This window comes from Chanodichthys erythropterus, chromosome 17 (genome assembly GCF_024489055.1).
Source record: "Chanodichthys erythropterus isolate Z2021 chromosome 17, ASM2448905v1, whole genome shotgun sequence".
Taxonomy (NCBI): domain Eukaryota; kingdom Metazoa; phylum Chordata; class Actinopteri; order Cypriniformes; family Xenocyprididae; genus Chanodichthys; species Chanodichthys erythropterus.
Window position 1 is genome coordinate 20,870,348 of NC_090237.1, and position 15,902 is coordinate 20,886,249.

The following is a 15,902-nucleotide window of genomic DNA, read 5'->3' on the forward strand; positions in this document are numbered from 1 at the left end:
TTATTCAATGAGTCTCTAATCCTGTCTATGTACAGCCTAACATACTGTAATCAAGTTGGAATAAAGTTGGCTTAACTTGCATTTATGAATGTGAAATTTGGTCAAAAATATAACTAAATTAATTAAATAAAAGCATGTTCAACCTCCTTAGAATATTCAAAAAGTAAATTTTCCCATAAAAGTGAGAATCTTAAAGGGGTAAGTTCACCCAAACTGAAACTGTCATTACTTACCCTCATGTCATTCCACACCTGTAAGACCTTCATTCATCTTTGGAACACAAATTAAGATATTGTTGATGAAATCCGATGGCTCAGTGAGGCTCTCTATTGAGAGCAAAGCCATTCAAACTGTCAAGGTCCAAACAGTGGTTCAATATTAATATTATAAAGCGACGAGAAAACTTGTGTGCCAATAAAAAAAAATAAAAAAATGACTTCGAAACACTTCATGAAGCTTTGGAGCATTATTAATCTTTTGTTTCGAATTAGTGATTCGGAGCTCCTATCAAACGGCTAAACTGCTGAAATCACGTGACTTTCGTGCTCTGATTCACGTGAAGCTCCGAAGCATGTGTTTTAAAATCGGCCCATATAGATATTGTTAAAAGGTCGTTATTTTGTTTTTTGCACACAACATATTCTTGTTGCTTTATAATATTAAGATAGAACCACTGAACTCACATGAACGGTTTCAAATATGTTTTTAGTACCTTCATGGATGAGAGTTTGAGGCATCACTCAGTCGTCGTATTTCATCAAAAATATCTTAATTTGTGTTCTGAAGATGAACGAAGGTCTTACGGGTGTGGAACGACTTGAGGGTGAGTAATAAATGACATTTTTTTCACGTTTGGTTGAACTAACCCTTTAAACATTGAATATAGAGTGCCTCAGGGATGATGCATTTTTGTAGGCAAAACCCGGAAGCGAGTTAGCATTTTAGGACTTCCAGTTCCAACGTCATAAAGTCTATGGGTTTTTTGAATGGGTTTTTGCTAAATCGCCTGAAATAAGGTCTGTGGTTAACAAAGCCTCTAAATACTTTCAGGTTTTGATCTATGGCATAAAACACACCAGTTATAACCCACTTGTGATTTTTTAAACTTTTACTGTGTCTTAAAATCGGCGGTTGCTAACAAATTGCTAAAAGGGACTACTAACTTTGGTGGGGACTTTAGACGTCATCATTTAAAACGGGACATTTGGACAGCATTTCTCATGAAGTGGATAAGTATTCATACACAGCGCAGATCATAATCAGCGAGCATGTTTATAAATAAAGTTGTTTTCTAAATAAAGTTTGAGGAAGCTTGGTGGTGGTGACGTTGATCTGCGACCATGGTGTGCTGTAGTTTGTTTATAGCATACTGTTATATTTCCATTGATAAATTTCTGTCTCATACTACAATATAACTAAGTGCACCACCAACATGAATGGTTCCCTGGTTTATATTTCTTTCTTTTTTCTTTCTTTTTTTTTTTTTTTTTTTTTTTTTTTTACATCTGTAAATAATTAAATTTTCTGGACATATTTGGTCAGTAATTACAAACCACATTTAGCTAGTACCTGAAAACACTCTCTGAGTCAAAAGCTTGAAAACACTTGAAAAAAAAAACTTTTTTGTGCTTTTTGGTTGATTTTTATTTATTTATTGTTAATATATATTTGGTATTTGTAGGCTACTATTTGATTGTTGCTATTTCAAACTGCAATTCTTTTGTAGTTCTAATAAAAATTACTGAAACATTTATGCATTGGCTAGTTGGTAACATTTGTAAGAAATAAAGACAACAATAGCGGAATATTGTTGCTTTTTTTTCTCTTTCATTTAAATTGTAAAAATGTAAATTGCAAAAGAAAAGTCACATTATAAATACTTAAGAACATCAAGAATGTAATACAAAAGTTGTACACTAGGGAGCGCTTAAAACATATCTATTTGAAAATACATCGTGTGTGTTCGTGAAACTTGGCTAGTTTTAGGACCTTGAGTTTGACAGATCAGTGGACTGGGTGTGGAGAGCTGCTCTATCCATCAAGAACAGATCGCCTTTCGCAAACTGCTGCTCTATTTACCTGCGCAGCGCGTCTCTTCTCTCTGTACCTTTCCGCTGGACCTTTTCAGCGTCTCTGTTCTGGTAAGTTCCTATTTAACAGTAGTTTAAATGGATAACGTTACTAATTGCGGATGTGCGTCAGGATTAAAACACAACGGCCTACTAAACTGTAACTTTAAAGTCAATTTTTACAGTAGTTAAACAAAGATAGCTGCGTGAAGCTAATGCGTTACCAATTCATGTGTTCATATAAATTTCCTTGGGCCTGTGTAACGTTAGTACTGACATTCATAATGCAGGAAATGGTTTGTTTATTCAGTGATTTACCTTCAGAAAGCGATAACTTAAGTAAAGTTGGTTTTATATTTGCACATTCGGACTTCTGATAAATTCAGACTTTCCAATAAATGTGCAATAAATTAATGTTTGCGAATTTTAAGCAGCGACATTATATTGACAACCAACGATTGTCAACTTACAACATTTTTCACAATCGATCAAAATAGGCAAGTATTGTTTTAATGGCATATTTACTTGTGAATGTCCAATGTAGTGTGACTGACAAAGGCTATTGAATACGGATGTCCGAATGTGCGAATATAAAACCAACTTTACCGAAGTAAAGCGATAGATGCCAAAGGTAAATAGGCTATACGGTTATTTTTACTATTAGATAATGATAAATGGGTTTTGTAGTGAGCTGACTGTCACAGCTATTGGTATGTGTTTATTTATCTGTTGCAGTATTTAGTTAAACTTGCTTAAACATCTTTGTTTAATCATACCTTTTTATATTTTCTTTGCAGTGTTCAAAGTGCTCAAGATGTTTTTGGCCCAAAAATTACTTAAAGGACTCGTAGATGTTGTCAGGTAAGCCTGTACTCTCCTACTTTGCTGCTTGATCAAAGCAAAACATCTACATTTTCAACAATTCATCAATGATATAATTTTGACTTTTCCTTGCTTTACAGCAACATCGACCAGTTTGTTCCTTCTGACCCAGTAAGTTTGCATATTTATGTATTCATTTATATTTTTTCATAGTTTGTGCCATGTCATTAAGCACTTTGGCGAATCCTGGAAGTCAAATATAGTGGTCCATTGATTTTTTACCTTGGCTCATGAAAAAGTTGAATGCACTTTTCACAGTACTTAACTTGTCTGCTCTTTTAGCCTCCTCCCAAAAGACCACTCGCATATGCAAACCAGAATGAAACCGATGAGGAGAGGCAGTTTCGTAAAGTATTTCAACAACTTGCAGGAGATGTGAGTAGACCTGTCCTGGCCTCAGTCTTTTTATCTGTTCTTTCCAATGTTGTTTTTAATGTCCATTTCATTGGAGTGTTCTCTTTCTAATAAGATCACGTGAACACAGTCTGAGTTAAGTCAGGTTCATTCACTTATTGTATCCTCCCATACTTCTCAAATGATCCCTGCACCTGCATACAAAGATCTATAAAGGTCTGACTATAGTTTCACAAATTAGAAACACATTCATTAGACGTTCTGGTTTCAAACCAGAAATTTCCACATCAAGGCATTGCCTACATTCCATCACTTTGCTCCACCCAGCATGGCTTTCACATGGTGTTCAGCGAGGTTTACTAACAAAACGGGTGTGGTTATACCATGCTTAACTAGTCCAGGGGGAAGAAGTATGACTGACTCTTCCTCTTTTTCACATTCCTGCCATTGTGAAGAAGGCTGTCCTGATGGGTTTGGTTTGTGGTGAGTCACAGAGGGGCGTCGAAGCCTGCTTTACTGGAGTACTGGATTCATTAGATGCAGGAGCTCTCTCCAAAGTTTTACACTAGTGGAAAATTACAATCAGAACATAATGTTAGAGAAAATCACAAGTTTTTTTTTTTTCCAATAACAATAGAGTGCATCAGTGGCCGACCACTTTTTCAGCAGCGTTGGTTCCGGAAGTATTTTTTTCCATTCATTTTTCCCAGAGGGATTTAAAAAAAGTTTTTGATAAAAAGTTATAAGCCATTTACCAAGACAATCAGCTTCAAGGTGAATCACAACACTACAAACTTTGATTTGATAGTTTTTGAAAATCAGACAAAAAGACAAAGGTTCAAGACTGTGTACTTAATGGCTTTATTGAGGAGAAAGAACTACAATCCCATGAAGCAATGCGAACAGCATAATCAGAATAATTATGACAAGACAGCTTTTTTTCAAACTTTTATTAATAGAAACTGTTGACATTAAATAAATTACATGATTCATTTTGTGATTCTGTCAGATTTAAGATTCAGATTATGTATGTTTTAAATAGAAACATTAATTACTAAAGGGGGAAAAATAAATGTTTTCAGTGTACAACGTGATTTTTTTTTTGTGTGTGTGTTTTAGCATTTTTATTACGCTTAATAATATTTAATAAATAATTAATCAAACGAATTAAAGTTAATTTGTGGCCCCATGGTTGAGAACTGCTGAAATATAAAATATAAATTTTATATACAAGTTCTTGTTTTGTCTCTGTTCTGTTTTGGATATTACTAGTCTCTAAAAAGTGAGATAGTTTTAACTTGCCTAAATTGAAAGAAGAGAGTGGCTGTTCTGACATTTTTATTCATTTCCTCTCATCACAGGACATGGAGGTAAGCCCTAATGAACTGATGAACATCCTTAACAAGATTATCTCCAAACGTAAGTTTCTTTAACATATATATGTATGACACAATGAGGCGTTATGTAAAAAGTGCTAAATAAGATGATCCCTTATGTTCAATTCTAGATGGTGATCTGAGGACAGATGGTTTCACTATTGAGTCCTGCAGAAGCATGGTTGCAGTAATGGATGTATCCCTCAATACAATCAATTATTAACAGAATGTTAACAGACGTATTGCATTTTTTGAGTAAGTGCACATGTGGTACATCAATTTTGCCTTAACTATCTGCTCTCAGAGTGACAGTACTGGAAAACTGGGATTTGAGGAATTCAAGTATCTCTGGAATAACATCAAGAGGTGGCAGGTACAAATACTGTTCATTTTATACTTTTTTTGTACTTAACCTTATAGGGTCACACTTTATATCAGGTGTCTTTAAATATGTAAAATAAGAAATCTTAAATAAGAAATTGATAGGTACAATGTACTTACGTTACTGTGTTCATGTTGTATTGCAAAACACTTTTCCTGCTATTGACATGGGAAGTTAAAGGGTTAGTTCACCCAAAAATGAAAATGATGTCATTATTGACTCACCCTTATGTCGTTCCAAACCAGTAAGACCTCCGTTCATCTTCGGAACACAAATTAAGATATTTTAGATTTAGTCCGAGAGCTTTTTGTCCCTCCATTGAAAGTGTTTGTACGGTAGACTGTTCATGTCCAGAAAGGTAATAAAAACATCATCAAAGTAGTCCACGTGACATCAGTGGGTTAGTTAGAATTTGTTGAAGCATCGAAAATACATTTTGGTCCAAAAATAACAAAAACTACGACTTTATTCAGCATTGTCTTCTCTTCCAGAATCCTTTTCATTGAATTGATTTCATTGAATCCTTTCATCTGTCGGCGTTGGTAATGCACTTTTACGTCGCCGTGGTTGTTTTTGGCGATTAGGACATCCGCGACATGCACACTTATGCACCATTTTAAAAAATATAGCAATACCAAAATACAAACAATGTAGAATAGCTTGAATACAGCGTGCGTCTCCCTCAGACTGTAAACAAAGCTCTGCTGCACCAGATAACACGTCAGCAGCGTCACTGCAGAGTCGTGAACCACACTCCGGAGCAGAAGGGGGCGGTAATGCACCAATAAGCCAACCGTCGTAAAACAGGAAAGAAGCAGCGGAGTCGTGAACGCGAATTGACAACAGACCTGGAATACAATGCTGAATAAAGTCATAGTTTTTGTTATTTTTGTTATTTTGCAACAGTGCAATTATAGATGTAATCACAGAAATAAACTAGATAGATTTTTGGCTTGAGAAAGCCTGACAAGAAAGTTTGAAGAAGTTTTAAAAGCTTGAAGTTTGAAGGTTTTGAAGGTAAGAGTTTATCAGGAGATAGATATATAGGTTGCTAAGGTGTTTTTTAGCATGTTTCCAACATGATTTAACACTTTGCTAGCAAATTTGAACATGTTGCTTACATGTTCCTAGCATGAATTAGCACAACTCTAGCATGATTTAGCATATTGCTAGCATGTTTCCAGCATCAATTAGTACATAGTACATTTTAACATGTTGCTTGTATGAATTAGCACATTGGCTAGCATGTTTTAGCATGTTGTTGTTCTAGGCTAGAGATAGTTCACCCCAAAATGAAAATTTTGTCATTATTTACTCACCGTTATGTAGTTCCAAAACTTTGAATTTTTTTCTTCTGTTGAGCTAAAAGAAGACATTTTGAAGAATGGCTACCGTCAACTGTCTGGTTACCAACATTCTTCAAAATATCTTCTTTCTCAAGCCAATATAATTATAGTTGTAATTACTGTTTTTTTTTTTTTAAGTACAATGTAAAAACGTATATGTACACAATAAGTGGATTGTATCAAATGATTAATATAAATGCTAGGACATAGTAGTTAAAGACACTTTATTTAAAGTGGGACCCTTTTTTATCTTATACAAACTTTATATTCAGGGGACCATTTAGTGTCAACTTTTCTAATTGCTTTAACAATGAGTTACGACTTAGTATATTTATTACCTTGCTTGTGCATCCAACAGATTTACATTTCCTTTCATAAATGTTTCAGAGCAACCTGTTTTTGTTAAATTCAGGGCATTTACAAGGCTTATGATGCCGATCGCTCAGGTGTGATTGGGTCTGATGAGCTGCCTGGAGCTTTCAAAGCAGCAGGTGAGCAGTGTTGTCAGTACTGACATTAGTACTGTTTTTTAATAGGCATGCTAAAGTCCTCTATGTGCTTTTTTTTTTTTTTTTATATTGTGGAAAAATACTAGTATCTACCAGTCATAATTCATATTCAACAAGTCAGAGTGGAATAGAATATGTTTTGCTGGGTTTAATTTCTAATTTGTTCCCTCCTTTAGGGTTCCCGCTCAATGACCAGCTTTTCCAGCTGATCATCCGGCGATATAGTGACGAAAAGGGCAACATGGATTTTGATAATTTCATTGGGTGTCTTGTGCGCCTGGATGCCATGTGTCGTACGTTGACTGAACATCTTGCAGTCTTTATTTTTAGATTCAGCATGATTTGCCTTGCTAATGTTTTGCTATTTACAGGTGCCTTCAAGACACTTGATAACGACAACAACGGGACCATTAAAGTCAACATTCAAGAGGTACTGTATGGGAACTATCATTGAAGAAGACCACAAGAAACCAACACTTTATGACTCGCACCATGAGTCTGCTAAATTAGCTTCTATATAACTCTCTTTTGTTTCTCGTTCACAGTGGTTGCAGCTGACTATGTACTCCTGAATGAAGAAGAATATTCTACACCATGATTATATCTGTTAGTCAGTTCTTCTTTGTGGCCTGTCATTGCCAAATGTCTTTGTTTTATTAACTGACATAATTATTAGTTTTATTGTTAACTAGACAGCATGATCATACGGTGCCTCTACACTAGATGGCAGCTTTGTTGCAACGCTAGATGGTGTGTTTGCATTGTGGTCTCTATAGGTTAAGTTTATGCCACATTTCCGTATTTTATTCCATGCCAGTTGTGCCCTTTACATTTATTCCATGACTGAAGCTTCATAGTTTTACAAAGTGCATTCAACCAAAGATTAAAACCGTTAATATGTTTTAGATAATAGCTTTTAACAACATTCCAGAGCCATTATTATTTAATTACTGACTATATGAATCAGCTGTCATTTTTGAGGAGTTATTAAGCTGATGTACAAATAAAGGTTATTTGTTCTCAACATACAAAAGCAGATCTCCACTCATTACATGAACAAACACCGGTTGCTCTGAGCAACGCAATCTACCCACATCAAGTAGAAAATGACTGACAGTAACAACAGCCAATTAAAATGCCCAGAACAAGAGAATACAACGACAGCCAATCGTCTTCACAACGGGGGCGTGGCCTCAGAGTTACCTGGGATGAAGACAACTGTCTGCTCGCGCTGAGTAGATGATGCTGAAATCAGATCAATGAGCAAACACAGGTGTTGAGCGCGAGTATAGCTGAACAAAACGGGGTTTGTCTTTCCGCCATCCTCAGGGGAAATAAAGCTTAAGCGTGTGTCTGCTGTCATACGGTGAGTTGCATTATTTTTTAAACGTCTACTTGAAAAATAAACTTTTAGATAATTTTGGCATCTGTTAATGGTAGGCTTTAATGTTGCATTAGGATGCCTACAGTTTATTCTGATATGATTACTTGGTATGATGTAAAAAATGTTTCAATTTAATAGATGTGAAGGCAAATAATCACATAACCATCACAGAATTGTATATATGCACACACAAGGAATTTGTTTTGGTGACAAGAAGCTTCCAGTACACAGAGACAACAACAGTACATAGATGAAATATTATGCATAATGTAGCTAAATTACGATATATAAATATATGTTATAGAAAGTATAAATCTAATCTTTACCTTATTATTCAATGTTGTTACTGCTCATAAGGCGAAATGTTGCTTTTACTATTTTGCTCTTCTTGCCGGAGTTCATGTGTAAACAATTTCAAGCAAATTTTGAAGATAAAATCTGCTTTGATTTAGTGTCGTTTGCGTTTGGACAGCAGTCTCTCGTCAATGAACACATGAAATCCCCTCATTAAGTCCATGTCCACCTGTGGTTTAAAACCCACGGGCAAACCAGTCCAGTAAATTATACAGTGAGTTGCTGTGCTTCAGGAAATGCACTAAGTTGAATACATTTTGTTCTTTTCATTTGATAAGTCTTAAATATTATTGATAAAACAATATTGGTTTGTTCTGGCTTCTTGGTACTGTATCAAATAACAGTAAATTGTTTGTAGATTATGGTCAATAATGAAAAACATTAAAGAAATAAACATCAATAAAACCCATCATAAATGACCTAATTAAAATGAAAGGTAACACTTTAGTTTAGGGTCCAGTTCTCACTATTAACTAGTTGCTTAGCATGCATATTAGTAGGATATTGACTGTTTATTACTACTTATTCTACATCCCTTATTCCTACCCAATTCCTAAAATTAACAGCCTTACTAACTATTAATAAGCAATAATTAGGAGTTTATCAAGTTTATTTAATAGTGAGAATTGGACCCTAATCTAAAGTGTGACCAAATACGCAATAAATTCCACTCAGTTTAGGCTGATGCATATAACTTGCATCTAATCTAACAATCTTCATTTACAGTATCAGTGGTTTTCTTATGCCATAAAATTACATTTGGTTAAAAACAACACAAGTTGGGTTGAAAATGTACAAACCCAGCGATTGGGTTAAATGTTTGCCCAACATGCTGAGAAGTTTTATTTAACCCAACTATTGTTTAAAAATGACTGTATGGCTGGCTTAAAATTAACCCAAAGGTTGGAAATTAAAAATCAGACAAATAATTACTAGAGGTAACAATAATAATAAAAAGGTGAACATTTATTAATAAACGATTTATTTAATGTTTATTGTTTTTTTATTATTCATTAAACTTATTGATAAATGTTCATTTATTAAACATATTAGTAAATGCTAATTTCCAACATAATTTGGGTTCATTGTAGGTAAGCAGTACAGTAATTTTTAAACAATAGTTGAGTTAAATAAAACTAACATTTAACCCAACTGCTAGGTTAAAACAACCAAATTGCTGGGTTGTTTTTAACCCAACATTTTTTAGCATGTAGTTTCTTAAGGTTATATGAAGGCTTCTTTTCCTATTCCATTTCAGATACACATATGCTATGATTTTTTATTCCACATGATCAAATGTTTCTTGCAAGCCATACATCTGTATATTCCTTTGGTGAACCGTATAAACATATAGTATAAATCAGAATTATATGTGTTGAGTGGTGTGCAGGGAGATTTTATAAATGTTTTTCCCCATTAATATCATAATGGGGAACTATAAATAAGTTTATGATGTACTAATTAAAACTTTGAAGGATTGTGTGTTATGGTGTGGTGTGTGTGAGAGAAGCTGTTAAAAAATTTTAATAATTTGTGAAGCCCTTAAAAACATAAACATCCTTACACTTTTCAAGATCGGTTCGATTTTTGGAACATTTTGACCATGTCTTCATACTTCCATGACACGTCTTTGGTTCATGTTCATATTTCAGATTATTTACCATCGCACATGAACATGTTTCATGAAGATGTCTCAAAGTAACTTATGCAGCAAACAAGCCTCGTTGCTTTGTTTCAAATGCCTACCGCTGTTTTTCTTTATAGTCACAAAATAAAGGTGCGCAAGACTTTGTGACAACTTAAACACCCTCTAAACAGCGTAAGCTCCCACTGTTTAAGGTTTGTCGAGATATATAATTTTCCACCCTAATGCTCGTGATACATTCTGAGATGCACCTAGCAATTAATAAATGATAGTTTTGCACGGGGGGGGTCTGATTTTATGCTGTGCCGTTTCTTCTCCGTTGTACCAGACCAATTATTGCTGTCAATCTGAGGCATGCTGAGCTTATAAAGCCTTTGCTCTAAGAATAACCGCATCCCTCGACCTGTCCTCCCCCCTGCTGCAGTACTCAGCTAGGATGGCTGCCGACTCCACCATGACATCTGAAGTGGAGGAGCTGCAGAAGAGGGCCAATCAGGTGACAGATGAGGTAATGCTAACAAAATTGATTAAAGTAGCAAACTTCTACATTGATTTGCATTGATTTGTGTGGCTCTTCATCTGATGGTGTTTGTTCTGCTGTTCTGTTTTGATGAGGCTGCACAACTGCTCATCAACAGGCCTACAGTGATGACATCAAACATTTTCCGTGTTTCTATGTTAAGGTTACTACAGGTCTCAATTATTCCCATGGTACAGAGCAACCAGGATGCTGACGCTAAACACATTATATATGCACCTGCAGAGTGCAGAATTATTATGATTCCCATTGTGACATAGTGAGGTAAAACATAAATGAAGCCATTATTCATCACCAGATTTTCCACTGGGTGTTATGTAATGGATAATGTAGGCTAGAGTCTGCCAGTCTTTAAGGCAAAATAAACCCAACACGGTTCTGGGCCCCAATGCAGAGCGTTTATTACAAGCGTTTATTTCAAATCGTTTTGTAATTCTACCTGTAGGCCTATATTATTGTCCTCCCGCTAATAAAAAAGTCTAATACAATATAAAAAACAATATGCCTAGCAATAAGTCGAACAATGCAACAACATTACAGTGATATTAAAATACCATAAAGTCCCTTTCAAGCCATTTTCAGTACAATCTGACTGACTAATCAGAATTGAGTACTCCATAGAGTCACATTTAATAAACTTGCTGAACTGTGTTTTAAATATGTTCTTTTTAGTCAACATTGTATTTTGAAATTTTTTATCTCTGACAGTCCCTTGAGATCACCAGAAACATGAAGCTTCTGTTGGAGGAGGTGAGTGATTATTATTCATAAAAGCATGCATAATATGTCTCAATTAAATTGACTGCATCTTGTGGTCATCAACAATTGTTGATGTCAAGGTGATAGTGAACATTTCTTATTTTTATTTAGCTTGATGTACCAAAAAAAAAAAAAAAAAATCTAAATAACTAGGTAGTAATTATACTACAATAACGCAGTTTTAAAACAAAGAAATGTGTAATGAATAAGAAATATTTACAATTCTGCAATATTGCTGATAATAAATAACAGTTGTTTTTTTTAAAGGATTAGTTCACTTTCAAATTAATTTCCTGATAATTTACTCACCCTCATGTCATCCAAGATGTTCATGTCCTTCTCTCTTCAGTCGAAAAGAAATTAAGGTTTTTGATGAAAACATTCCAGGATTTTTCTCCATATAATGGACTTCAATGGAGCCCAAACAGTTGAAGGTCAAAATTACAGTTTACAGTGATCCCAGACAAGGAATAAGGGTCTTTTCTAGAGAAACTATCACTCATTTTAAAAAAATAAAAATAAATAAAAATTATAAACGTTTTAACTATAAATGCTCATCTTGAACTAGCTCTCTTCTTCTCCATTAGAATTCCAGCAGTGTAGACACTGCTAAGTGTATTACTGCCCTCCACAGGTCAAAGTTTGAACTAAATTGTCATATACAATATGCCAGTGCAAGTATATAACAATTAGTTCAAACTTTAATCCTGGAATGTTTTCATCAAAAACCTTCACTTCTTTTTGACTGAAGAAAGACATGAACATCTTGGATGACATGGGGGTGAGTAAATTATCAGGAAATTTTAATTTGAAAGTGAACTAATCCTTTAAATACTAAATTCATGTTCTCCACATTTACCCCACTGTTTAAACAATCATAAAATCTTTCATTCTTTCATAAAACACTAATGTAAAATATAACTTTAAGAAGTCACGTGGAGGAACCATGTGACCACCTGGTTATTCTTTAGTGTTAAGCAGCCCTTCTCTTAAATTGGCTCCTGTGCACAAACTGAAAATCATACAACAAAGGCACTATCAAAAACATGTCAATGTCAACATATATGTATATATTGTAAAATAATGTATATATTCATTATTTTGAGCATTAGCATTTACAGTATATTTATATATATATATATATATATATATATATATATATATATATATATATATATATATATATATATATATATATATATATATATATATATATATAAAATATACTGTAAATGCTAATGCTCAAAATAATGAATTGGTTTGAGCAGGACAAATTTAAATTAAACAAATTATTTCAGTCAAATTAACTTTTGTGAGTATTTAGCACTTTCCTTTTCTGATATATAACTGATATATTTTAAAATATATGAACTTATTTCTTTATGAACTTATTTAGACAAACTTAAGTTTAACTGAAACTGGGTTGGCATTTCTATTTCCCAGCATGCTTTGCCTATAGCAACCAAAAGGGAGAGTAAATGCTAAAATTAAATGTTATATAATGTTTATGGTGAAAGATTAATGTTAAAGGTGCAGTATGTAAGAATTCTGTCCGCTAGAGGTCGCTAGAGGCCTATTCAAAACAAAGGCTTGATGAGGCCAAGTTTGAGCGTGGAATCTTGGGACATGTGGTCTTTACCTCAACGGACGGTGCAAAAGAATAGGGATAGGACTGTGATTATTAAAGTCCACGTGAACTGGAAGTTGCAAACGTCTTTTCTCCAGTGTTGTGATGTATTTCCAAGTGAAACGGAATTCTGAATAGAGGGCAGAGTCTTACTTTAGCGCTCCTCCTCATCTCTCGCTCATAGCAGATTAACAGTTGGAAGGGAGTGGTTTAAGCGTTTTCAACCCAAGCCGTCAAACTGACGTCATCAGAGAAGGAACACCATTCCAGACCGGAAGTAACTTTTCAGATTGATTAAAGATTACAGCGACAAACAATTTGTCACAGAGGGAACTGTGACATTACCTCCCCTTCTGGTAGGCACGGCCTCACGCCATAGATGGAACAACTGGGGAGGGGGGTGGGCACCCTGAAGGTCTCCAGGACGGGTCCAGGAGTTCAGGCAGCCATGGCGGGTCAGGGTCCGTGGGCGGCCATGGCGGGTCTGGAGCCATAGCACGCAATGGCAATGCCGAAACCCCGCCCATGGGTTCCCCTCCCACGGGTACATGGGGCCCCCCCAAAAAATTTTCTTGGGGAAATCCCTGGTGGTAGGAAGGGATTCGTGGACTGGCTCGTGTTAGAGAGCTGGAGCTGGCTCGTCAAGGTCTGGAGAGGGCTTGTCGAGGGCCGGAGTGGCAAGCTTGCAGGTTGCTAGAGAGGGCTCGTCGGCTGCTGGAACGGGCTCGTGGAAGGCTGGACCATGCTTGTGGAAGGCTGGACCATGCCCGTGGAAGGCTGGAACTTGCTTATGGAGAACAAAAGCAGGATTGTGGATGGCTGGAGCGGGCTCTGGAGACGGAATCCAAGACATCCCCTCATACTCAATGAGAAGCCCCATGGGTACTGGAGTGGGCGTTTCAGGCTCGGGTGCAGGCTTCATAGGAGGCTCAGGTGAGGTAGCGACCACTCTCTTAGGCTGCCTGGACCTTTTGGAGGACTTCCTCTTGGACGGCTTGGGCGTAGGATCAGGCAGGAGCCACGGAGAATGCCCACTGGAGTGGTAGGTGGAGGAAATTGGTGGCTGGTGAACTGGCCAGGCCAACCGTATTTCTGAGGGAACCCAATCTTCTTTGAACCTCTTCAATTTCGAACTCGCAACCATTTAAGAGAATCAGATTAATAGACTCGACTAGGGAAATGAGACACTCAGGTTCAAGATAACGGATCGTGTCCTCGTCCAGACCCCTCAGAAAACAGGTGTTAAAATTGCATCTGGCCAGTTCACCTTACTAGAAAGTTCGGCGAATTCCTCCACATAACTCTCCAGTGGGCGGCCGTCCTGTCTGGCAGTCCAGAGGCGGTCCTCTGCCGAGACCTTAAGTCTGCGGCTCTTTGAGGGCACAGGAACAAGGAAGATACCCATTTTCTTTTTGTGGAAGTCCAGCGGTAGTGATGACCGTCTGACACCGATGCTCCGACACAAGCTTCGAACTTGGAGCAGCATTTTTCATGAACTACTGCTTCGGAGCTTGCTTTGGTGCGGAAAAACACACGTGACCGATGACGTCCGAAGCAGCAACTGCTTCAGTTCTCTAAGTGAATCACGTGAGTGGTTCAGACCAGTCGATACTGCTTCGCATCGCGAGAGGCTTCATGACGCGAGACTTTGCTGCGCGCACGCTTCAGCAGCTTTTTTTAGGTGCGTAATAGGATAATACATAATAGGGTGCGTAATAGGGTGCGTATATAACAATAATTAGTTTTCTGTCTATCAAAACAGTTGTTCCCTTGTCTATTAAAACATGTAAATAATAAAGCATCTGTGGTGTTTCCATGGTTTCTACAAAATAAAACTGGAAACCGAAGGTAACGGGTATGACACAATTTTCTCACGATTTACAAATAGTTGGAAACATTTGGGATATTATAAGTACTCAAGTGAACAAAATATAAAACACTGGCCTAGTGGTTTTTAGATATTTTACTGCAAAAATCTTACGTATTGCACCTTTAAGTGGGACATTTAGTAGTGATTTATGTTTTGTCATGCTAATTTAGAAGAATTTCTGTTAATGTGGGGTTTTGGAGAGTTACCATCATGGTGACAAGTGGTGCATGCAACAATTTGAGAGCAAGTATGTTAAATGATTTATATTGCTTTACTCATTCAACAAGTGTTACACCATGCTACTGTTAACATGTTAGCAAATTAGCAAGTTAGCATTTTCTGAATTAGCTTGTTATAGCTAGCTAAGTTTACACTAATAAAAATGTTTCATGAAAATTTTAAGTTAAGTGTATGAATTAGTGTACTAATTATATATAAATGAAAAAAGTGTATATAAAGATATTAGATATAAGAAAACTGTCAATATCCTTTTGTACTGAATTATTTTTGCAATTCTTCAACAGAGTAAAGATGCAGGGATCAGGACGCTTGTTATGCTGGACGAGCAGGGAGGTATAATGAGCTATCTTCATACACTCTGTAGTTAAATAAAGATCAAATATACAGCAGCTAAATAATGAACTAATTACTTGCAAATTAATCATTAGTTGTTCATGAATCATCTGTTGCATCTGTAGGTAGCTATTATCTGTATGCTAATGATAATGAATATGCACAAGATGTGGGAGTATAGACAATGTGTTCTTAATCTTTTGTTATTTACTCGTCCTTTACAAAAATATATAA

At 36.0% G+C, this 15,902-nt stretch overlaps 2 protein-coding genes across 3 annotated transcripts in view; both read left to right on the forward strand.

Moving 5' to 3' along the window:
- Positions 1–15,902, forward strand: part of zgc:101731 (SNARE_SNAP25N and SNARE_SNAP23C domain-containing protein) — a 51,421-nt gene that overhangs the window by 31,200 nt on the left and 4,319 nt on the right. The window contains exons 2-5 of one of the 2 annotated variants that reach the window (XM_067366257.1): positions 710–823; positions 10,726–10,809; positions 11,548–11,589; positions 15,620–15,668. In XM_067366257.1, the coding sequence (XP_067222358.1) occupies positions 10,738–10,809; positions 11,548–11,589; positions 15,620–15,668 (163 nt within the window). In that variant the 5' untranslated portion in view covers positions 710–823; positions 10,726–10,737. Of the gene's footprint in view, positions 1–709; positions 824–10,714; positions 10,810–11,547; positions 11,590–15,619; positions 15,669–15,902 lie in introns of those variants that run through there. The other variant, XM_067366258.1, reaches the window with a different exon arrangement.
- On the forward strand, positions 1,990–7,952 carry capns1b (calpain, small subunit 1 b). Its single transcript, XM_067366259.1, has 11 exons — positions 1,990–2,141; positions 2,867–2,930; positions 3,032–3,062; positions 3,234–3,326; positions 4,667–4,724; positions 4,813–4,877; positions 4,986–5,054; positions 6,822–6,900; positions 7,095–7,211; positions 7,290–7,348; positions 7,464–7,952. The coding sequence occupies exons 2-11, from the start codon at positions 2,884–2,886 to the stop codon at positions 7,488–7,490; spliced, it is 645 nt and encodes a 214-aa protein (XP_067222360.1). The 5' UTR covers positions 1,990–2,141; positions 2,867–2,883; the 3' UTR covers positions 7,491–7,952.

Coding starts and splice junctions, on each gene's coding strand:
- capns1b (XM_067366259.1), top strand. CDS start 2,884: ATGTTTTTGGCCCAAAAATTACTTAAAGGACTCGTAGATGTTGTCAG. Junction 3,063..3,233: donor AGTTTGTTCCTTCTGACCCA/GTAAGTTTGCAT, acceptor CTGCTCTTTTAG/CCTCCTCCCAAAAGACCACT. Junction 7,349..7,463: donor TTAAAGTCAACATTCAAGAG/GTACTGTATGGG, acceptor TCTCGTTCACAG/TGGTTGCAGCTGACTATGTA.